The sequence below is a fragment of the Schistocerca piceifrons genome, chromosome 3 (assembly GCF_021461385.2).
Source record: "Schistocerca piceifrons isolate TAMUIC-IGC-003096 chromosome 3, iqSchPice1.1, whole genome shotgun sequence".
NCBI lineage: Eukaryota > Metazoa > Arthropoda > Insecta > Orthoptera > Acrididae > Schistocerca > Schistocerca piceifrons.
The window spans coordinates 819,344,957-819,369,848 of NC_060140.1; the positions used below are offsets into that span (position 1 = coordinate 819,344,957).

A 24,892-nucleotide genomic window follows, 5' to 3' on the forward strand; every position below is an offset into this window, starting at 1 on the left:
TTCTCACCTGTGCAATTCCAAAAAGCTGGTGCTGGTGGGAAGGATTTATATGGTACAGGCTATGACTCAGTCATTGAAATGAACAATGTCATGTTTGGCACTACGCTCAGTGACAAGGTGGTCCACTTGTTTCTTGGCCACTGTTTGTCAGTGGCCATTCATGCGGACAGATGGCTTGTTGGTTGTCATGCCCACATAGAATGCAGTACAGAGGTTGCAGCTTAGCTTGTAGATCACATGTTTGGTTTATAGGTTGCCTGCCTTTGATGGGATAGGTGATGTTTGTGACCAGACTGGAGTAGATGGTGGTGGGAGAATGTGTGGGACAAGTCTTGCATTTAGGTCTATTACAGTGGTATGAACCATGAGGTAAGGGGTTGGGAGCAGGGGTTGTGTAGGGATGGATGAGTACATTGTGTAGGTTCAGTGCACAGCGGAATACCACTGTGGGAGGGGTGGGAAGGATAGTGGGCAGGACATTCCTCATTTCAGGGCACAACAAGAGGTAGTCAAAACCCGGGCGGAGAATGTAATTCAGTTGCTCAAGTTCTGGGTGATACTGAGTTACAAGGAGAATACTCCTCTGTGGCCAGACGGTAGGACTTTGGGAGGTGGTGGGAGGCTGGAAAGATAAGGCATGGAAGATATGTTTTTGTACAAGGTTGGGAGACCCTCCGTATGTTTCTAGAGGGACCACTTGTCACTGCAGATGGGATTACCATGGGTGGCTAGGCTGTATGGAAGGGACTTCTTTCTATGGAAAGGGTGGCAGCTCTCTGATTGGACATATTGTTTGTGGTTAGTAGATTTGATATGGACGGAGGTATTGATGTAGCCATTTTTGAGGTGGAAGTCAACATGTAGGAAGATGGCTTGGTGGGTTGAGTAGGACCATGTGAAGCAAATGGGGGAGAAGTTGTTGAGGTTCTATAGGAATGTGGATAGGGTGTTCAAACCCTCAATCCAGATCGCACAGGGGTCATCAGTGAATCTGAACCAGGTGAGGGATTTAGGATTCTGGGTGTTTAGGAAGGATTCCTGTAGATGGGCCGTGAATAGATTGGCATAGGATGGTGTCATATGGGTGCCCACAGCTGTATGCCGGATTTGTTTTTAAGTAATGCCTTCAAAGGAGAAGTAATTGTGGGTGAGGATATAGTTGGTCACAGCGACTATGAAGGAGGTTGCTGGTTTGGAATCCATCGGGTGTTGGGAATGATAGTGTTCAGTAACGGTAAGGCCATGGGCATTTGTGATGTTAGTGTAAAGGGAAGTGGCATCAATAGTGACAAGCAGGACACTGTGTGAGTAAGGGACAGGAACTGGAGGAAATGATTGGTATCTTTTATATTGGAGGGATAATAGGTTGAAGGTGTTGGTCTATGAGAGCAGAGATTCTCTCAGTGGGAGCACAGTAACCGGCCACAAAGGGGGTCCTGGGTAGTTGGGTTTATGGACTTCAGGAAGCATGTAGAAGATAGAAGTGCGGGGAGTAATAGGGGTGAGCAGAGAGAGATGGACACTGGGGAGAGATTCTGGGATGGGCCTTAGGATTTGACAAGATACTGGAGATCCCGCTGGATTTCTGGAATGGGGTCACTGTGGCAGGGTTTGCAGGTGGATGAATCTGACATCTGATGTCAGGTAGTCCTTGTAGTTCAAAACAACTGTGGTGGAGACTTTGTCAGCAGATAGGATTATAAGGTCGGGATCATTTTTTAGATGATGGACTGTGGTTTTTTATGCGGATGTAAGGTTAATTTGCATATTGAGGGATTTGGGGAATGATGGTGAGGCAAGTTTCAAGGTTAAGAAATTTTGGAAAGTTAACAAGTGACGATTTGGTGGCAGTGGGGGTGGATCACAGTTGGATGGAGGAGTGAACAGAGTTAGGCAGGGTTCAACATTGGTCTTTGGTTGAGACTGATTGGTAGGATTGGTGGTGAAAAACTGTTTCCACTGTAGGGACCAGAAGAAGGAGAGACGGTCATTAACAAGTCCTGCATGATTGAATTTGGGAGTGGGGCAAAAGGTGAGGCCTTTAGAAACGACAAAGAACTGAAGTTTCTGTGGGGTGAAGGCTTCTGGAGGAAAGGTTCATGACTGTGTTACGGGTCTGTTTAGGTTCTGGATCCCGTGTGATGGTGGGAGGGAGTTTGGGAGGGTGGATAAATGTAGTCTGTCTGTAGTTTGTCAGCTGTGAGGGGATGTGGAGGTGGTTTGGAGGTTGTTGTAGAGGTGGTGGACAGTGATTCTCCAAGGTGGGGGTAGGAAGTGAGGAGAAACCAGTGCACAATATGGATTTAGAGTGGGCCATTCTACAATTGACCATCTTCCCACTTTGACGATGTATGACTTGAACAGTTTTCCATGGGAATACCAGACTGTGGCCGTGTTTTTCCATTTGGAGAAAGCCTATGATACCAGCTGGAGAACTGGTATCTGCCGTACTCTATACATGTGGGGCTACTGCGACCATGTGCCCCATTTCCTTCAGAAATTTTTTAAAGGCAGAATTTTCTAGGTACGTGTGGGTTTGACCTTGTTGGACACCAGTATCCAGGAGAACAGGGTACCTCAAGGCTTCGTCCTGAATGTTGTCCTCTTTGCTATAGCCATAACCCTATTATGGACTGTATCCCGCAAGGCATCTCCAGCACCCTTTTCGATGACAGCTTTGCGATCTTTGCAATTCTCTTCATACTTGTCTCCTTGAGCAGGATCTTTAGCCATGTTTCAATTGTCTTTACTCGTGGAGCATCGAAAATGGCAGGGACAAAACTATTTGTATGAATTTCTGACCTCATAGTGGGTTTCTTCCATCATCTTTACATCTTGGGACTGTTGCTATTCAGTTTTTTGAAACTATGAAATTCTTGGGGCCCATGCTTGATAAGAAACATTCTTGGTCCCCCCAAGTGTCTTATGTGGTTGCATGCTGTATCTGGTCCCTCAATGTCATACGTGTCCTCAGCAGTACTTCCTGGGGAGCGGATTGGGCCATCCTGCTCCACTTGTACCAGTCCCTTGTCTGTCATAACTAGATTATGGGTGTTTCATTTATTCCTCTGTAGGCTCGTCCATTGTGTGCTGTCTTACCACAATCCACCTTTGTTGAATATGTTCGGCCACTGGTGCCTTTTACAATAGCCCAGCTGAGAGCCTCTATGTAGAAGCTGCTGAACTACCACTGTCATACCGTTGTGATGTCCTCCTCAGCAGATACGCATAACGTTTGTCTGCCATGCTAGATCACCCATCCTATGCCCTCTTTTTTTGATGACTCCCTCGACCGCCAATATGGGGTGTGTCCTTCCTGTTACCTCCCGGAGTTTGCTTTCAGCTAATGCTCAGACAGCTCCACTTCATGCTAGCTGCAATGTTCTTGATGGGTTGAAACCCTGCACTGCTTTGTGTGGCAGCCTGTATTTATGTTGAACTTCATTCACTTCCGAAGGACACTGCTCCAGATTCGGTGTATCGCTGTAAGTTTCTCAATTTTTGCACACAACCTAGCGGTAGCACCTTTGTGTACACTATGGCTCTATGTATACTATGGCTCTGTGACTGACTGTGTTGTTGGATGTGACTTTGTCATTGGCATTAAACATTTTGGGTATCAGCTCCCAGAACACTGCTAGATTTTTACAGCAGAGCTCTTCACCTTCTATCAGGCTACACAGCACACCTGGCAACACATGGGTTTTTTTAATTTTGTCGTATGCTCAGATTTTCTCAGTGCCCTTGAGAGCCTGTGTGTGCTGTACACAGTCTATCCCTTAGTGCAATAAATCCAAGAATGCTTCCACTTGCTCGCTGGTGAGGGAGCCACTGTTATGTTTTATGGGTTCCTGGTCACATTGGTCTGATGGAAGATGAGGCTGCTTACATTGCTTTCAAGGGTAAAGTCCTCCTACCTCGGCCTAGTAGCTCTTCCATCCCTTCAGATGATCTCTGTGTTGCTGTCTGTTGGTAGATAGTGTCACTCTGGCACCACCACTGGTCTTCTCTTTGTGAGAACAAGCTTCGGGGAACTAAACCTCTCCCAACAGCTTGGCTGACTTTTTCTTGACCCTTGCGTCGTGAGGAGATCATTTTAGCTGCATTGTGTATTGGGCGCTGTCATTTTAGCTATCATCATTTGTTAAGTGGTGATCCCCCACAACTTTGTGCTCATTGTTATCAACCTTTGAGAATTTGCCATTTCCTCACCAAATGCTCTTTTTTTAACCACTTATGTTCCAGTGTGCATTTGCCAACTGAATTATTAGCCATTTTAGCGAATGATGCATGGGCTGTCGACCATGTTTTACTTCTTTTTATCCATCATAGCTATATGGTGAAGGACATTTAATCTTTGGTTGGGAACCTCTGCTGTCTCTATGGCGTATTTTGTGGACCTTTGGCCAAGGGAAAGTACTTGTTCGTAGTTTTTTCCGCCCGTTGAGTAGGCTTACCTTGTAGTCGCTTTTAACTTCTCTTACTTATTAGTGTCGTAAAGTTATGACCTGGAGATGCTTATGACCTCAGTTGCGCCCCCCCCCCCCCCCAAAAAAAAAAAAAAAAAAAAGATGATGTACACTCCCAGCATTCACCACATCCATTGAAACAGCTCGTGAAGACTCCATCAGGGGCAGCACCTCGACTGAAACTCGGATATTGGAGTTTGTCACAAATACATGTTCTATTAGCACCTTTGAAGGGAAAACTTCTTTGAACACTCAAATGCTTCAGAACCAGTGGGTCTTACAATAAAAAAAGAAAATCCTGAAGCAGCTAGAAAAAGTTAGCATTCATGTCTATATAAACAGCACCACCTTCAAGTAAAGAGACAACTTTAACCAAAAGCCAGAGAAAATGGGATTGAAGCTGTCAGATTGCCAAGCACTATCACCTTCTGAGATAAATTTGGTGTTGTGGACATTAATGTTCCCATGTAGGACCCAAACATTAAACTAGTATTTCAGCTGGAACCTGTTGTGCATCACAACAAAAGATAGAAAGGAAAATAAAACTATCACTGATAATGGATCCCATAAGTAATTGGAAATGGAATTACTTAAGAACTTGTGGAGGATCTCAAATTCCTAGCACAGAAAAAATAAAATCACTTCAGGAAAAATATTCAAAATCTTTCTATCCCCGTGTGCTAGGAACCTCTTCATTATGTCTCTATGGAAAGATTATTTTAGTGGAAACAGAGTGAGGAGGGGAAGGGGGAGGGAAGAGTTGTTAAATATTATTAACATGTGCTTTGATTCATCTTCCTCACACATAGCTTGCCAGCATTAGCAGTTATTATCCATATGCACATAAAATCACCATATTTGCTGGATACTTCCCACCCCATGATCTGTTTCATAAAGAGAGTGCTGTGAACCTAACATGACAACTCCCCCACCCTTTCTTAATTCTTGGACATTTTGATGTGCATCTCATAATCAGGGATTCAGATTGCACCTGTCCCAGGGATTGAGTTCACGAGAGCCTCATTTAGCAGAAGACAAGACAGGGCTCGAGCAATGCATTTCTGATCATGGCATACTTTCTGTACAGAAGAGACCATGAAAGGAAGCTGACAAAATGACAGAGCAAACACAATGTTTTATAGCCAGTTAGCTAGGTTTAGACAGCATAAATGACTGTGTAGGTCATGTTACAAGTGTGAGCCATAAAACTGATGAGATATTCATACTAAATACCTCAGAATGCCCTAGGAAACACCCTGTACTTCGAAACAATGAATGCTGCGTGTTCAGCCACATCCCATTTTCTTACATTTGAATGACACTTCAGAGTGGGTGCAGTTAGACTTGAGTTCAGACACTTCTGAAGAATATAATTGTACCTTATATGTGTGGGCATTAGAAAACACCTTATCTTCTGCTATGGATACAGCCCAAAGACCAGATGCTATTATGTATTGCATATTGTGTCAACTGTGCAAAGGATCAAAATAACCCCTCCTTGATCTTTTTGCCAACTCGTGGCCACAGGACCTATATGGGTATTTGTGGAGGCTCTCCATTATGATACCTCTCCTAAAATCAGGGAATGATAATATCTTCACAAGCAGTTGCTTTCATAAGCTGTGAAGGAAGGACTCTAGATGGGATGGTGAATTGCCAGCAGAATGAGTGTTAAAGGAAGAAACTCATTACACACTTCAAATAGGGCATGAGGGAGTATCATTCTCTTACATAACCTGACTACTAGAGGTGGCTCTACAGGATGCTCTCCTGTACAGAAGAAATCATTGGGGATAGTTCTTGCTATTGAAAAATCATATGGCACTATGTAGACACACACACACACACACACACACACACACACACACACCTACCTTTGTAGTTTACTCCTCCTCCTACTCCTGTCTTGCATCTACAACTCGTCCATTACAGATGATGCTTCAGAGACTAGAGGGTTGAGACACAAAATACTGGTTTCAAGTGTTCAACAGGTATAATGATATGTGTTTATTTTAATTGTATCCGTCACAAGTTTTAAGGAACCAGAACTATGATTGGGTGGCACAGTTCTCCATTTACTCAATCTGTTAGGTTCCTGGGTATCACATTTGATCAATGGCTCACACAGTTACCTTATGTTAGGACCTTAAAATGTACTGTTCATAGTTCAGTCCAAAGTTTGTAGCTTAAGGTGTTTGACAAAGTGCACCATGTAGAGGCATCAGACTGTTATCAGAGACTTACAAAAGAAGCCCCATCCCTAGCCTCTGGGTCAAAGCTAGTGAGCCACTATTTGCAATCGGGCAGGACCATGTAACGTGTCTTCGAAGCTGAGGTGGCTGAAGAATCTCCAGTCTCCATCATTATTGCTCATCATCCAATAGAGCATCTAGTCCTGAATTGCCTTTGAGTTGCAGAGCTGTCAAGCTTTTGGGTTAGACAGGTTTTAGAAAGAACAGTTAAGCAGATATGAAGGTTCTCTCTGTGTTGAAGCAAGCTGCCACCTTGGCTGATAAAGGAGCACATATTGCAGATTTTGTCCACCAGCATTCATTCCTTTGTATTTTAGAAAAGGATTCTAACGGCAGACAGGGTTTTGCAGATCGTACCAAGCATGGTGACTTCGTTGACTATTAAATGGTTTTCATAGACAATGTCTAAGGATCTCAGCTACCAGCAGATTTCAGGGTGCAGTGCCAAGATAAATGTAATCCTGATGACTGTCAAGCAGGTTAGACTTCACTCGCCTGCTACAACAGTCATAGCACTGCAGAGAATCCAGAGAATCTCGTACAGAACATCCAGGGTACCCTGTTTTCTCTGCAGAAGCAAGGTAAAGAGGTGCCTTTCTGTTGGGAAGTGGGGCGCATTAGAATTAACTGTGATGTGGCTGGAAGCACAGGAATACTAATATATGTCAAAAATTCAAAGACATCACACTAGATGTCCCTGCAGCCAGTTATGTCACTAGTGAGAACGACACAAACAATATGAAAAGGATAGAGTGCTGCTCAGTGTGAAGACGACAGGTTGAATTGCAGACAGGCACAACAAAAAGACTGTTACACACTGAGCTTTCAGCCAAAGCTTTCTTCAGACAAGAAAATACACACATTCACACAAACAAGCACACCTAATGCACACGTGACTGCTATCTTCATCCAGACAGTCATGGGTACATGCAAGAGGGTAAATAAACTTTGGAAATTTAAATTAGCCACCCAGTCACTTAGACAATCCAAGATCGTTTGAGGAATCGTGACTCCTCCTTAAGTAGTTTGCAAGTAGATTTTAATGCTTGTTTGACTCCTTCCCATATTTTTGTATTGGAGGTCAGTGAGACAGATGTACATTAGGAAGAGTTGGTGCTTTTATGTTACTAATTTTATGTCATGTTTTCACATTTTGTTTTAGAGACTCCCATAATGTTTTTAACTGTGGCAATGTGTACTTGAGCACTCATAGTGATGCGCGGCCACACATATTTTTATTGTTTGTTTAGTATATTAATTATTTTATCTAGAAAGTAACCTCTTATGCATTTTAGGTCCATTTGTCCAGAGTAATTTTTTTGCCCGAGACAGTATTTTGTTGGGCAGTGTTGCCATTGGTAGAAACTGGGAGGAGGAGGAGGAGGAGAAAGGGGCAGGGGGGGGGGGGGGGTGGCAGGGTTTGACTCATCCCGAATATCTGGCCCACAGGCAGCTCTTTGTGCACTCACTGATGTTTACATTGTGTGGCATTAATTTATGTTCATCAAGAATGCTGATAAACATGCTGTTGAGCACCCTACAGTCATTATCATCATCATCAACAACATGGTCATTATCATTTCATTTCGCCAACCAGTTATGAGAGACCTACAGTTAAAAATTGTTTTGAACCACAGCTTAACTTTACATTGCTCACATCGACAGGTTATTACCCTCTGCTAATTCAGTATTGAATATGGACCTTTATATTTGTAGTCTGATACTTAACTGCAAAGTCAGTGATCCAAAGACATACCATCTTGTTATGAGCTGCTACAACCTGTGCCCTAAATTGGTCAGTGATAGAGCAGAATCCACTTGTCACTTCATATGTTGCATCTGATTCTGTTTACTCTTCATGGTTTGATTTTTGTGAAAAGTGATATGCAGTGTCACTATGCATCTCTAAATGATGGGCACTTTTCATATTGAATTTCAATTGTACCTCAGATGTTGCTGGAAGCTAATTCAGTATGCTAAAATTTTCTTTTGTAATACATTAGTTACATTCAAAAAGAAATGAGCTAGAGGCTCTAAAATGAAAACCACAGAAGTGATAGTAATATTGTTGCTTATGGAAGAAGCTGAGGTACCTATAAGAGCACAGAGGCCCCAGGCTCGCCTCTATAGGGACATGGGTGCATTACTTACATGACAACAGAGTGAACATGTGCACTTGTTGACTGTCCACTGCACTTAGTAGTACTGAAAACAGAGATACAGATGCTTCAAAAGAAGAGCAAAGGTGCACAGAGCATTTCTTTACAGTGAAAAAGTGACGGGAACACAATATTCATCGAAGAATGGCGCAAGTGCCAATCATAATTTTGGTGCTCAATCTGACCTCTAGGGCAATGGTTGTTACTGTAACTCACCAGTCTTAAATAATGAGGGCTTCCAATTTGCAGACAATGATATTGGTAATGCAGCTTGGTGTTCCAGATTGTCCATCATTGGTCAACGACATCCGTCCTTTCTTGAATCACTTACGCCATGCCTTGATCCTTGCAGTGAAGATGCAATGCGTTTCATACGCTTCTGCCATTCTTTGATGAATTTTCTTTTCTGCTGTAAGGTATTTTCTGTATCAAGAAACACACTAATCCCTCTGCACTTCTTTTGACGCCTCCATTTCAATGTTTTCAGTACTACTGAGTGCAGTAGACAGTTGTTGTGTGCATGTGCTCATTCTGTCATGAAGTGGATGTGGCCCTTGTCCCTCTAGCAGTGAGGTTCAGGCCTCAGAACACTTACAGGGGACCCCATCTTCCTCCTTAAGCAATGCCATTAGGATCCCCTTAGAAGTTATCATTTTACAGCCTCTTGCTAGTTTATTTTTGAATGCACCTTATGTTTAGTATTCTAGCACCTGATACATGCTTTGGTATCTTGCAAGAGTTTTGAAATGAATTGTTTTGATATTTACAGAACTAATATTTGTGACACAATTGATTTTTTAATGTAAGAAACATGTATCTGTTGTGGGTCTCATTTTTGCTATTTCTTTTTTCTCCACAGTGGGTATGATTTTGGCTACCTCTTAAAACTGCTTACAGATCAGAACCTACCTCATGAAGAGAGTGACTTTTTTGATCTTCTGAGGCTGTATTTTCCAACAGTATATGACGTCAAGGTAATTTATAGGTTCTTATGAGTAATATTTTCTTGCCAGTAATGCTTTATTACTAATAACTTGGAGACTCTGCTATGTTATATTTTGTTTTGATCGTACTTTGTATGTTGAGTGATAAATGAGCACTATAATAAATTATTCACAAAGATTTTACACCGATAATTAATATGAAGACTTACGTATTATTAGATTCAGATAATAATAATAATAATAATAATAATAATAATTATTATTATTATTATTCAACATCGAATAATCAGATACAATCCCTAGAAATAATACAGTTTCAGGACATCATACAGATTATTCTTCTGAATACGTCAGTTTATAAATTACAAACTAAAAGATTTGTTTGTATGTTACATTTTGATTGATTTTACGTCTGGTAGTATACAATCACGATATTACAAATATTGTTTTTATCAACATTATGTTAGTTGTAGGTTACTTAAAACTATGAGCTTGACATACTTATGAAAGACTTTTCATACAGATATAATACTCGTCTAGGGAATAAAAAGGGTTTTCAATTAGAATTCTTTTTAGCTGATCTTTTAATTTGTTAGCAGGAAGGGTTGTGAGACTTTTTGGTAGGGCATTGGCTAGCTTCAGCCCAGCATGAAGTGCATTTTTTTCATATAAAGCTGTTCTGTGGCTATTTACATGGTATCTGAACTTTTGCCTTGTATCATATTGGTGCAGGTCACAGTTGAAATTTGGATTAATTGTTTTCACAAGCAATATAACTTTCAATATATACACACCTAATTTTGGGAACAGGTTCCGACATGATTCTCGAGGTTTGACACCACAAATAATTCTAATAACTTTTTTCTGTAGTATTAATAATGTACTTAGGTTGGCTTGAGTTGTTGCACCCCATAGTTCTACAGCATAGTTTAAGTTTGATGAGAATAGAGCATGATAAGCAGTTTTTAGTACACCCATGTCCTTACAATATTTGCTAATCATATTTATAGCACACACATTCTTCAACAGCTTACATGCTAAGGAATCAATATGCATGTCCCATTTGAGGCTGTCCTGGATTGTAATTCCCAAGAATTTTGTCCATTTTTCCTTTTTTACAATGCCATTTGCTATGGATAATTTCATGTCAAATTCTATTTGTTTCCTTGTGTTAAATTCCATCATTGCAGTCTTTGAAGCACTTACATTTAGATGGCTTTCACATTAAAATACTTGACTATTTCATTAGTTACACTGTTGCACTGTACCTCCAGACTCTCATAGTCTTTGTGTTTACACACTATTGATGTGTCATGTGCATACAATATTTTTGTACAGTTAGGAGAACAATACTGTATATCATTGACATAAATCAAGAAAAGAAGGGGTCCCAAGACAGTACCTTGAGGCACTCCATATTTGATGTCTATAATTTTAGATTTGTAAGACCCACTGTTTGTTTTAAGCAAGACAAATTGTTTTCTATTGCTCATATACGATTTTATTAGCTCATAGCCAGTTCCTCTGATACCCAGGTTCTACAGCTTGTCAAGTAATATGGTGATGTTGACGCAATCAAAAGCTTTTTCTAGATCAAGGAACACTCCAGTTACATACATGGTGATGTTGACGCAATCAAAAGCTTTTTCTAGATCAAGGAACACTCCAGTTACATACTCCTTGTTCTCTATGGCCGTTATTATTTTGTCTATTAATTGTGCTGCAGCTACTGAAGTTGACTTGTTTTTCATAAAGCCATTTTGATTTTCAAATATTAAATTGTGTTGACTCAGGAATGTCATTAGTCTAGTATAAATAACTTTCTCAACTACCTTAGAAAATGCAGGTAAGATTGAGATGGGGCGGTAGTTTTCAATTTTAGATTTATCACCTTTCTTGTGAATCGGGGTTACTTGTGCTGTCTTAAGACTATCTGGGAAACAACCTGATGCAATTACATCATTTACTGCTGTGGCCATGGCATCAGATATGTTGTCTATGCATCTTTTCAGTCTACTGATAGACAATCCATCATAGCCTGCTGATTTTGTATTTTTTAATGACATTACTATGTTTTTGACTTCCTTGTTATTGGTTGGGGCCAAGTATATGGTTTGTTTGATTGGAATGCCCCTATATCTATGCTGAAGATTCTTAAAATGGTCATTGACAGATTTTCCAACAGAAGAAAAGTACTCATTAAAAACATTTGCAATCTGACATTAACATTTCATGATATGCCCTTTATGGTTTATAGTAAAATCACTTGTTGATCTGTCCTTACAATCCCTAAAGCTATTTATTACTTTCCAAACAGTTAAACCTGTGTTAGTAGAGTTTCTTAACATTGTGGCTACGTATTTACTTTTAGTTTCTAGCAGAAGAGCTTTATAGTAATCCTGATAGTTCTTAAATTCTACCTTTAGTCTATTATTATTGTTATTATTTATCATTGCATACTGGAAAAGTCTAAGTTTCTCTCTTGCTGTTTTTACTTCATGATTTATCCAGTTATTTTTTTGTATCTTTTTGCAGTCATTTACTGTAAAGGTCATTTCTGGACATGAGACATTGAAGCAATAATAAAAATCTGATGAAAATTCACTGAAAGTAATGCTGTTTTTTTCACCCCGTTGTAAGCTTTTTAGCAAACTGTTGAAATCTTTAACATTGTCATCATTGGTCATTCTTTTTGTCACATATTGTTTCTCTTTTCTATTGACACGAAGATTTTCAGCTTCTATCAATACCTGTTCTGCGTGGTGGTCAGAAATGGCAAGCTTCAGAACTGATGAACTGCATGTAAAGTGGGACATGTTAGTTATAATGTTGTCAATGCATGATTTTACACTATTGACCTCTCTAGTGGGCTCGTTTATCAGAAATGTTAAGTTAAATTGAGCTAATATTAGCATTAGTTTTTTAGATACAGAGTCATTGGACAGCAAGTCAATGTTTATATCTCCAGTTAGTATTATGTTAACCCAGCCATTTTTATTGCAGTGTTTGCTGTCAATGTCAACAAGCAGGTCATTAAGAACATCAAAGAAACTATCTAGGCTACCAGATGGAGGTCTGTGTAGGCCAATAATAATTAAGTTCTCTTTCCCCCACTTATAATTAATTGCTGCTAGTTCTATTACACCCTCAATGCTGAAAGCACTTACATCTATTACACTATAATTACTACCACTGGCTGCAAAGATAGCTACCCCACCACCACGTTTCTCTTTTCTACTGAAAGCAGAGCAAAAGTTCATGGAAAGTGGCTTACATACACTGATTAGCTCATCTGTGTACCAGTGTTCACTTATAACTAAAACATCAGGGTTATCAATTGTTGCAATGGTATCCAACTCGTTGTGCTTATTGCCAAGACTTTGAAAGTTCTGCTGAATTAATTTGAAAGTGAGTTTGGATTGTTGAACGCTTGATGGACGTGTCACCCTGCCAGAACCAATTACACATTTATCCCTAAAAAAGAAATATCAGTTGACAGAGTGGGTTTGGTATTTTTCACTATCCATTTATTCAAGTTGGTCTGTTTCCATATACTGGGAGCCTGGGAAGAATCAGCCTTACCTGGTGTTTTCAGCAGCCATTTGTCCAATGTCGTCTGTCTATACTCATTCCTGCAGTCTTCTTGTGTTGTGGAGCACTCATTCTTCGAATGAGTGTGTTTTGAGTATACGTTGTTCCTAGCATTTACGACGATTTCACAAATAATGGACGCTAAGTGACTTTTTCCGCGCCGATTGAGGTGAAGGCCGTGAGTGGTGTAAAGATCTCTACTAAAATGTTGCACATTGACCATTTTTACATTTGCGTAACGGTTGCAAATTTCTGCATATTGACTGTTTGTATATGCTACTGCCCTGTTTACACACGAGAATTGAGGCAAGTCATACCTGTGTGGAATATCGAAAACAATGACGTTTGAGTCATTTAGATGGTTTAGGGTAGATTTTAGTGCATTAACAGCATGCAAACCATCGTTGTGTGCGACGTCATTTGCACCACCACATATTACAATGAAGTCTTCATTCATTGTCTTTCAAGAAATATTGCTTACAGTTGAAAGCACTTGGTCAAGACGAGCGCCAGGTTTAATAAAACCTGAGGCATTTACCTCACTGTTTAAGCTTTTTATTTCATGTGCAAGGCCTCTAAGATGACTATCACCCATTAAACATACGTTTATTCTTCTTGCTGCATTTGTGGTGTTAGTTAAATTAACTGTCGTCTTGAATGTTGAATTTACCTTGCTTCTGTTTACGAGTGACGGTTTTGGCTGGCGAGGTTCCACATTTTGCTTAATAACAGGCTTTTCTTTCAGTTGGTGCACGATTTGATCTTTTGTAGATAGGCCTACCGTTTTTTGGAGCACGGCAGGAGAATGTATTACTAAAGACGACGAAATGATTGCGCTATGGTTAGCGTTACCGGTACACCCAGAATGTGTTGGAAAACTTGAGATGGCGATGGAATCTTTGGTCACTGTGTACACTTTATTTCTGTCGAATTCACTTACGCCCTGCTCGGCGGTTTTTAGTTTTCTATGATGATTTTCAAGACATTTGAGTCTATCAGCTAACACTTTGTTTTCTGCCAAGGATCTGCGCACAATTTCTTGCAACGAATTAATAGTTTCAACTAGTTTTGCTTTGTCTGGATGGACTTCACATGTTACACACTTACATTTTGATCTGGATGATTTTTCACTGCGAGTTTTTTGCGTGGCACTAGACTTGAAACTTTGCGGAGCACTTTTGTTGATCATCTTCTTGCTATTGACACCGGATAACATTTGGAAATTCGAAATAGCTGGAGGCACAAATTCACTAAACTTCTCAATCGCCGCCATCTTACCTCTAATATGTGCATAAATCTTTGTTAGTACTTTTTTTTTTACTCATTTGAGAAGTAATATTCCCAAGCCAGGAGTATTTTGGGGAGTGCAAAAAAGACCAATAAAGTCCAATTAGGAGAGGAAGGTAGTTGAAACAGTATTTAATACTGTTTTGACTGTCGCTCAGTGTTGACCTAGCAACAATCAGAGCTCGAACTGGTGCAGCCATGTTGAAAAATTTCACCTGTTAACATTGCAGCCATGTACTTTTGACTACAGCTCACCATTCAAATGTGTGAGAAGGGATAAATAGTGTGCTTCCAGTTGTTATTAGGTTTATATTGAAACATAGTGAAGATAACTTCTTAGAATATGTAAGAAACTGTTATAGTTCATTGTGTGCCGTGTTACATTGCCAGCAATTCTGCTTTTCTTATTGGACAAAAGTTTGATTCCCATGATATTGAATGAGTTAAAAGTAGCTGGTAATGGCATCATTTGTTTATATCAACGAGACAAGGCTACACATTTTTTTATATTTTTACTCGTGTACTGACAAACTATGGTCACCTATTTCAGAATCTTTCAACATCTCACTAATCCATGCTTCATTTCTTACCTCTATCGGATCATTTTCGCCTGATGAGCCCATATGTACATCCGTAGTCATTGCGTGTGCATTGATCTCATTATCTGACATCCTCAACATATGTCACACGAGCAGAAACATATAGCTGGAAAACTGAATCACAGTAACTTTTTCCTACAGTTCACAAAACAGAATAATAATTCAATTTGCAACAACATATTCAATTCAACACTGTAATCAGTGCTGAGAAGCACATCAGACTTACTTACAATGTAATAAAACAAGAATAAACTTCATTTACACAGTAGGTTCAGTTCTGATTTGGCACTGCATTAGTAAATTAGCAGGAGCTACTATGGAAAGACTGGGCAATGACATTTACATTATTAAGTGCCAAGGTATAATATCAGTATTATAAGTAGCCGTCACTACATATGTTGATTACTGTTTGCATTTGTTGAAGTTATCTGATCAAAGTCTGTATTGCCAGTTAGTTACACTGTGGTGCTTTAATTGCGTGAGAGGTGAGAATGCTGTCTGTTCAGTGGTGAGTGTGGCATTGACACCCACAACTTCCAGGTGTTGCCGAGTTGATATGCAGCAGTACCATCAACTGGCCATTCGGTGAACTACTGTAGTGAGTGCCTTACAGTTGCTTGCCATCCACGTTGCAGATGATGTAGCATGAAACAGTAGAATCACTTCTCAATACAAGTGCTTTGCACATCACTGAGACAAGTAATACCACTGCAATCCAAGCTCTTTGGTCCTTGGGTGCACAGTGTGTCTGACATCACACAACAATCAGAAATAAGTTCACTATTTATCCCTGTAATGTTTATCAGTTAATAGGATGGGGAGACAATTACACCGTGAAATCCGACATTATTTGAAGAGATCCAGATATTTTCAGTTAATCAAACACTTTAAATTTGGGCTGCATGGTTTGCAACTAATATTATCAATTGATTGACATGATCAATTATTGGCACTGTGGCCATGAAGTCCATTGCAATGTGCTGACGTTCGTTGTCGTTAATGTTAAGCACCCAGTCCAGACACTTGGAGCATAAACACATGTAATCAACTGTTCCAGCAGGCTGTTATATTTTTAGATGTGTGATGCAGTTCTTGGAATTAGTATTATTTATTTATTTATGTATTTAACATGATCTTATTATGGCCATCTTTTACATCGGACCAGGGTTTCACACATACAGTACTTTTTAAAATCAGAGTTAATTAAGAAATAAACAAACAATGGAAAATCCAGGATGGAATGTAACAGTATTATGAGGAGGAAAGTTGCTGTTCACTATATAGCGGAGATGTTGAGTTGCAGATAGGCACAACAAAAAGATTTTCACACTTAAAGCTTTCAGCCAATGGCCTTTGACAAAGGGGCCCCAGCCTTTGCAGCATCTTTTACCTCCGGTGCTGCATCTTTATCCTCCTGCTATTCTTTTTCCCGTCCCTTGGGGAACATGTCTGGGAATGTTCCGCATTGCCCATAGCTGTCATAAGAACGGTCTCGCCACCATTTTTCGTTCATTTTTTCTTTCTTCATTCACCTTCCGCCTTCTCCTGTCCTTCCTCTGCTTCGGCGTTTGAGGTTCCTCTTTTTTTTCTTCTTCCTCCCTGTGCGCTCCTGAAGGCCGGTCCATGCGTCTGATGCATAACAGGTGACTGAGTAATGTGTAATTCCCAGCCCCAGTTTGACAGTTAGGGTTCACATGTACCACTCGGTACAGGCCAGGCCCAGGGAGGGATTATTGCCTGAGCTGCTACCTTCCCAATTTGCTGATTGGTCCCTCTGTCAGGTGTTTGGGAGGTGTGAACAATCACCGAAGGTGGGTGCGACCCCTTGTGAAGGGGCCCCCAGTTGGAAGGAGCGTGCCATTGGAGACGCTGGTGATCATGGGGGACTTTTTAGCAATGAGGCAGGCAGTCCACATCTACCAAACATAAATGGAATGAAGCTCCTGATTCAAAGGACCTCCCAGCTGCACCACAGTTCCTCATGGTTTCACATGCTGAGGACAGTCAGTCCTTTGCAACAGTAAATCCGTTTCTAATTCAGAAAGGTATTGATGTAATTGCCGGCCCTGTGAAATCCTGCTCTTGTTTACGCAATAACACTTTGTTTTTGGATACTGCTTCTGATTCTCAAGCATAACAGCTGCTTGCTGCTTCGCTTCTCCACAGCTATCCTGTTTTGTATCGAGGCCCATAGAACTCTGAATTCTTCCTGCGGTGTTATTTACACAAGGCTGCCCGACAGTGTGACCAAGGCCGAAATCCAAATGTACATCTCTGATCAGGGTGTCATTGGCATCCGTCAGGTGATGAGAAAGATAGATGCCTCCTTAGTGCCCACATGCACTCTTTTTCTCACCTTTGAGAGAGTGGTGCTTCCATTCAAGATCAAAGCAGGCTATGAAGTTAGCACAAGCTGACCGTACATTCCGAACCCGATGTGCTGCTACCAGTGTTATCGTTTAGACTTCACTCAAATATCTTGTCAACATCCGGCCAAATGTGTAACCTGTGGTAGGGATGCGTACGAGGGCGATTGTCCGCATCCTTCTCCCCACTGTATGAACTACAATGACGACCAAGCCGCCTCCTGTCAAGATGGTCCCACGTATATCGATGAGATGGCTGTCCAGGGGATCTGGGTAAAGGAAAAAGTACCTTATCCAGTCACACGCAAGTTATTGGTTAGTCTCAAACCCTGCATTCTACCATCTGGCACTTACAGTACTGTTCTTGCTGCATCTCGGTCCATAAAGGACATGGCCATTGAAATATGGCATCCCGGCTATTACACAAGTTGAAAATATGGTCACTATTTTTTATAAACTTAAATTTGCCATATTTCGTGACAGTACCTTTTCCATTAGACGTTTGCAAGCAAATATAAGTCTTGGCTTCAGTTGTCTAAGTATGATTCCACAATGCATCGTTGTCGGCTGCAGAAAATGACGTGGTTCAGCGAGTTTCTCTCATTTTGGTGTTTCAAATACAGTTTCTTCCAATGTAGTTTCTTCTTTTCAGATAATACAAAAATAATAGTTAACATAATTCAAAATTATTTATGACTGCGACCTTCACATTGTTCTTCCGTCAACACACACCAAGAGTTAGCTTCCGACTCGGACTGACTATAGTCAAAGACTACTCCAATGTCAAAGATATTTTACACAATCAGTTTCTTTGCTATTCTTAGATACATTTTAGAATAGTAATCAATATGCTTTTACTCTCAAAAACAGAAGTAAATTAACATATAATAAGACAAATTATAATAAATTCTGACAAAAATATAAGAAAACATTTTCATTTCAGTATCGACAAATACGGTAAAAAGATAACATCTCCCAGATCCATTACAACTGCTCCCCAGGGCTTTTGTTGTTATGGACATATACAACAAAATCCCGACAACACTCAGTGATGGATCTGTATTACACAATTAGTACATTAATGATGCAGTCTGATAACCTCTTCCAAATTTGGACTCTTTGAATCTGTGGACTTGTTACTGGCTGTTGTTGCAATGATACTTCCCCCTCAATCCCATACACAAAAATTTCAAGTAAAGAAATTATTTAACATGACAAATATACATGGTATAAAACATACATGAGAAATATTCTAACATACAGCGTACAGATTGAAAATAATAGAAAGGTAAAACTCATTTCCTAGAATAAGATTTAATTTTTTTTTAAATATTAATGTTAATTTCATTATGCTTACATATTGTACAGAAAAAATGATACTGGACATATATAGTGTAATGTGTTTTTCTCTATATTTGCCTTTTATATATATATATATATATATATATATATATATATATATATATATATATATATATATATAATAGAGGGAAATATTCCACGTGGGAAAAATATATCTAAAAAGAAAGATTTGTGTGTCTATCGACCTGCCAGCGCTTTTGTTTGGTAAGTTTCATCATCTTTCTTTATATATATATATATATATATATATATATATATATATATATATATATATATATATATATATATATATATATATATATATTTATGATTTTCTTCTTTTAGTACAGCTAAAGATACATCAGTATTATCTAAATTTTTTGCAATTATTTATGTACACTTTCCTCTCTACTACAAAATTTCTACAAGTCACATTCTTGTGAAGAGTACTTTTGCTCCCCACAACATCAGTATAAACAACAATAAACTGCTCATATATCATGAGGCTTTATCTAAAATTGGTTTTGAAACTTATACCTTTGCATGCATGTCCTCACATGCGTGCCTTCACCCTCAGGGAAGACTTAGCTTCCAAAATTAGAAAAATTCAGAAATGCTCACGAGGGAGACTTTTTTTGTAAAAAAGTAAAAATAAATCTTTCTCTCATTCTTTGTTACATCAGTGTTTTTTTTTATCAGTTTCAATTAACATGTGACTTCAAATTATTAATTTATACATGCAAATATACATACTTGGTTGTACAGGTAGTTTTGTTCTAACAAGCGTATTCCAGTGGAGGACTTTTGTTTTAGATGATAATAGGTTATTTAAATTTTTGAAATTATGATTTCTGTTTATACAGTTTTAAAGAGACAACATTCCTGAGACCTAATAATTTCTTTGACTTAGGATACACCAAACGATAAGCATTAGGGTGTGGATTTTCTATGACTTCAAAAGGCCCAATATAGATATCAAAGAATTTCTTAATTTCTGAAGTTAACATTTTTGATTTTTCGTGAGATTTGACCAGAACAAGATCCCCAATTTTAAAAGCGGTTAATCTTACCGTATTGTTATGTCTTTTATTCCTCTTTTCCCCTTGTTTCCTCATAGTTTCCCTGACAATATCTTCTCTCTCTTGCATAGTTAAAGGTGTACATTTAGGAAATTCGATAAGTTCTGATATAAGATTTGGAGGTCTAATATTAAACATAATCTCATATGGTGAAAATCCTGTGGAACTATGTTGTAGGCTATTCATAATATCTTCAAAATTTCGAATGTGCTCAAACCAAGTTGGATGTTTATGGCTACAATAGGTTCTACAAAGTCTCCCAATTTCCCTCATATATCTTTCTGCAGGATTGGTCGACGGAGAATAAACAGATATAAGTATATGCTTCAATTTTGATCTTTCAATAAACTTTTTCCAAATTTTTGAGGTGAACTGTGAACCATTATCTGATAATATAGCTTTTGGTTTACCCACCTGTGCGAAATAATCTCTTTCAATTTTTATTATAATTTGATGGCTAGTAGCTTTTTTTACTGGATATAGTTTAATTAATTTTGAAAATACATCTACCATAACAAATATGTAACAGTGACCACTTTACTCTTTGGTAACATTCCATATAAGTCCACTGCGATAAGATCTAAAGGTTTTTCCGGAATAATGTTTTGCATCTCTCCACCACATCTTTGATTGCTCACTTTAACTCTCTGACATTTGTCACAGGTTGCCAATTCTTTTCTTACCTTCTTTCCAATATTGTAAAAATAAACGTTTTCTTGTATCTTTTGAATGCACTTCTGTATCCCACAATGACCAAAGCTTTCATGTATGTAAATGATCAGCTTTTCAGCATCTGCCTCTGGCCAACACAGTTTCCAATTATCAGAATCTACATCTGTTCTCCGAAATAAAATCCCCTTATGCAATTTGTAAAATTTATCAAGTTTCTCATACCCCTTCTTGCCTAAACATTCTTTGATTAATTTCCAACTCTGATCTAAATTTTGTTACACATAGCTCTAATTGTTTTTTCATTTTCCACCCCTTTCAAGTATCTAATTTTAAATTTCTTTTCCTCCTCTTGTTCAAAAATCTCCTTTTCTCCCCCAATTGGTAACCTTGAAAGTGAATCAGCTACTACATTCTCAGAACCTTTTATGTGTTTGATTTCAAAGTCAAACTGTTGCAGAAAAATTGCCCATTTGGTCAATCTACTGTGGTATAATTTGCACTCTTGTAAGTAACTCAAAGCTTTGTGATCCGAAAATACTATGGTTTTATGTCCAATAAGGTAAATTCTAAATTTTGTAAAAGCCCAATGAATTGCCAAAAGTTCCTTCTCTGTGACTGTATAATTTTTCTCATGCTTGAGCAACATTCTGCTTGCAAATGCTATGGTACAATGTATCTTAACTCCATTCTCTACTCTTTCTTGAAATAACTCTGCTCCAAGCCCATAATTACTGCTATCAGTGTTCAAACAAAATGGTAAATTAAAATCAGGTCTGTGTAATAAGTGTTGATTCCTCAACTCTTGCTTAATTTTATCAAACTCTTCCTGACAACTTTTATCCCAAACCCAAACAGTGTTTTTCTTAAGTAACTGACTTAAACATGGTGCAGTCAGACTCTGATCACTTATATGTTTTCGGTAATAACCGCATAACCCAAAGAACGACTTTAATTGTTTTTTAGTCTTAGGAATATGAATTTCTGAAATTGCTTTAATTTTTTCTGGATCTGCCAAAATTCCCTTGTCTGTGACAACATGACCCAAAAATTTTAATTCAGAAACTGCAAATTTACATTTCTCTAATTTCAATGTCATCCACCCTCTTCTAAGTTTTCCACAAACTGACTTCAAAATCAAAAAATGTTCCTCCCAATTTTTCCCTGTAACCAAAATGTCATCTACATAGATTATCAGTTTAGAAGCAAGTTCTTGCCCCAGTACATGATCCAAAGCTCTTATAATTTCGGAAACAGAAGAATTTAACCCAAATGGCACAACACAATATTGGTAACTCTTACCATTGTACAAGAAAGCAGTATATTTTCTAGAATTAACTGAAAGTGGTACTTGATGAAAACCCGAAGTTAGATCCAAACTTGACATATATTTTATATCTGTAAATTTATAGAGTAACTCATTAATATTTTCAGGATGGTCTGTCTGTCTGAACAAAATTTTGTTTAAGTGTCTAGAGTCCAAAACCAATCTTACTCCACCATCTTTTTTCGAAACTACTACTAGAGGATTATTATATGCACTGATACTCCTTTCTATTATATTACATCCTTCCATCTCTTTCAGCTCTTTCTCAACAGCAGGTCTTTTTGATATTGCAATACTGTATGGTTTTATGAAAAATGGTTCATGAGGTTTTACCTGAAGCTCACACTGGTAACCCTTTACCCTACCAGGTATGTCACTAAAAACATCACTGTATTCCCACAGCAGATTTTCTAACTGTTGTTTTTGCTCCCCAGATAAATTTAGTGTTTCTGAAATTTTCAAATTTACTAAATTCCCAAATTCAACTTCATCAGTATCAAATCTATGAATTTTAATATTCTCCAATCTACTTTCTTTTAGTAAATTAATACTGTCAAAATTTCCATTACTCTGATCACCAAGTGTGTTCACAAAATTTGTCTGAATGTATTCCCTTTCACTAGTTTCTATCAAAAGTTTTCTTCCAACCCAATCAAATGCTGTATTTACTTTTACTATCCAATTCATACCCAAAAGAAAATCCTCATTAAATTCCTGAATTACAAAACATCCATGTGTGAACAACTTGCCTTCAATTAAAAATGTCACTAAAGCCTGGCTTTTTACCAATTTACTGCTCTTCCCAGTAGCACCTTTTATCTTTACCCCAACAACTGGCATTTCAACATAATCTTTCCCCACTTTCAATTTCTTACTTAACCTTTCAGATATTCCCGAGATCTCACTTCCTGTATCAATTAAACATTTACCAATCCATGACCCAATTTGAACTTTTATATAAGGACTGCAAAATTGATCACTTTTCTCAGAACATGTATTCTCATGTAATAAATCACTTTCAATTTCCCCAAACCTATACTTATCAGAATCATATGGTATACCATTATATGTATTATTTGTCACAGTTATAAAATTTGCACAAGATACAAAATTGTCATTAGTACTCTCTATTATCTCAAATAGCCAAGAATTTTCATCCAAATCACATTGTATACTATTGAAGTACTTATCCTTCAGCTTTTCAAAAATAAAATATCTCATCTTTTTCCACCACTCAGGACATACAGTTTCACATACATTAATAAGCATCTTTCTAAAGTTCTTGTTAAAAGAAATAGTTTCACTGTTCAGCCATATATTCATAAGAAATGTGTGTGTATCTTTAGTATCTATAAAAGTTTTACTTAGGTAAGAAGTTATACATGTGTCATCGTTATTTGTGTAGTCAGATTCTTTACCAGCAACATCTAAATTCACACTTTTACATACACCCAGATTGCGAGTATTATTCATCCTGGTAACATCCCTGGGAATTTCTATAATATTCTCACTATTTAATCCATTTTCAACCACGTGTATACCCAACTCCCTATTTAAACTAATGAAATACCTTTCCTCAACATCATCATCAATACCATTACCATCATTATCAACTTTATCAACAACATCATTATCATTACACATATTCAGGTCATACACATTCAAATTATCCCCCAAAATATTATTTCCCCTTTCTAAAGTTACCAGATCCCTTTCACCAACATTTTCATTCTCACAGCATGCATTCTCTCTTTCATTCACACACATCTCTGAACTACTGCAAATTACATCATCCGACAAAGTGTTTTTCTTTTCTGCCCAAGTGTAAAACTCTGTTAAATTAAATGAATCACAATTACTTTTACCTACTGTATGTTCTTGTGTATTGAAAATGTTATCTTTATCATTATTATTTTCCTCTTGAAATTTCTTCAATAAGTAACAACTAATGACCTCATGTGATAGCTTAGGTTTGGAACTGACCTGTTTGGGTTTGTGATAGTCACATCCATTGGTCCTTTCATCATGCTCACCTTCTGCCTCAACCTTGCGGACCTTCAAGGGGGCGTCTACTCGTTTTTTATTTCCGGTTCCTGTTTGAACTGCTGGTTATGGTTCTGCCAATGTCTCTGATCAACATTTCTGATCCCATTCCTATGCCAAACACTACCTGATTGTTGGTAGTTTCTATTGTACTGACCTCTATCAAAATTTCTGTGATTTTGATCCCTAAAGTGTTCTCTATTTTGTTGATTATTGACGCGAAAATGTTGTTCTTGTTCTGGATAAAAATTATGGTCCTTCTTTTCAAAATTGCTATATCCCCCTGAATTTTGACTGACACCATGATAATTGTTTTCTTCCCTTTTTTGAAAGTTGTCATTTCCCCAATTTTGACCATTACCTTTCTGAGTAAACCCACTGTGTGTTGTTGTTGTTACCCTATCCAACTTTTCAATATAATTGAGAAACTGCTCTACATTACTATCAGGACAATGAACTAAACTCAACTGCATTGCTGATGGCAATCTTCTCTTTAAGGTATCAATTTTGATCAAGTCATCCAAAGGTTTTGTTAAATGAATAAGTTTTTGAAGTTCACTTTTGCAAAATTGTTTCATGTTCCCATCTGATTCCCTATAGTTTCGCCCATTCAAAAATTCACTTTTGATTCTAGTTTGTTTAAGATCGTCCCAAAATTTTTCCAAAAATTTTGATTCAAATTCTGAAAAGGTCATCCCCAAAGTTACAATCTGGTTTGCCCAAGTCAAAGCTTCCCCTTCCAAGAATTTTTTCACAAATTTAATTT

The 24,892-nt window shown here is 38.2% G+C and overlaps 1 protein-coding gene across 5 annotated transcripts in view; it reads left to right on the forward strand.

Annotated features, from left to right (window-relative positions):
• Positions 1-24,892, forward strand: part of LOC124789456 (CCR4-NOT transcription complex subunit 7) — a 151,841-nt gene that overhangs the window by 91,542 nt on the left and 35,407 nt on the right. For all 5 annotated transcript variants that reach the window (XM_047256818.1, XM_047256820.1, XM_047256823.1 and 2 more), the window contains one exon: positions 9,740-9,854. In XM_047256818.1, the coding sequence (XP_047112774.1) occupies positions 9,740-9,854 (115 nt within the window). The remainder of the gene's footprint in view (positions 1-9,739; positions 9,855-24,892) is intronic.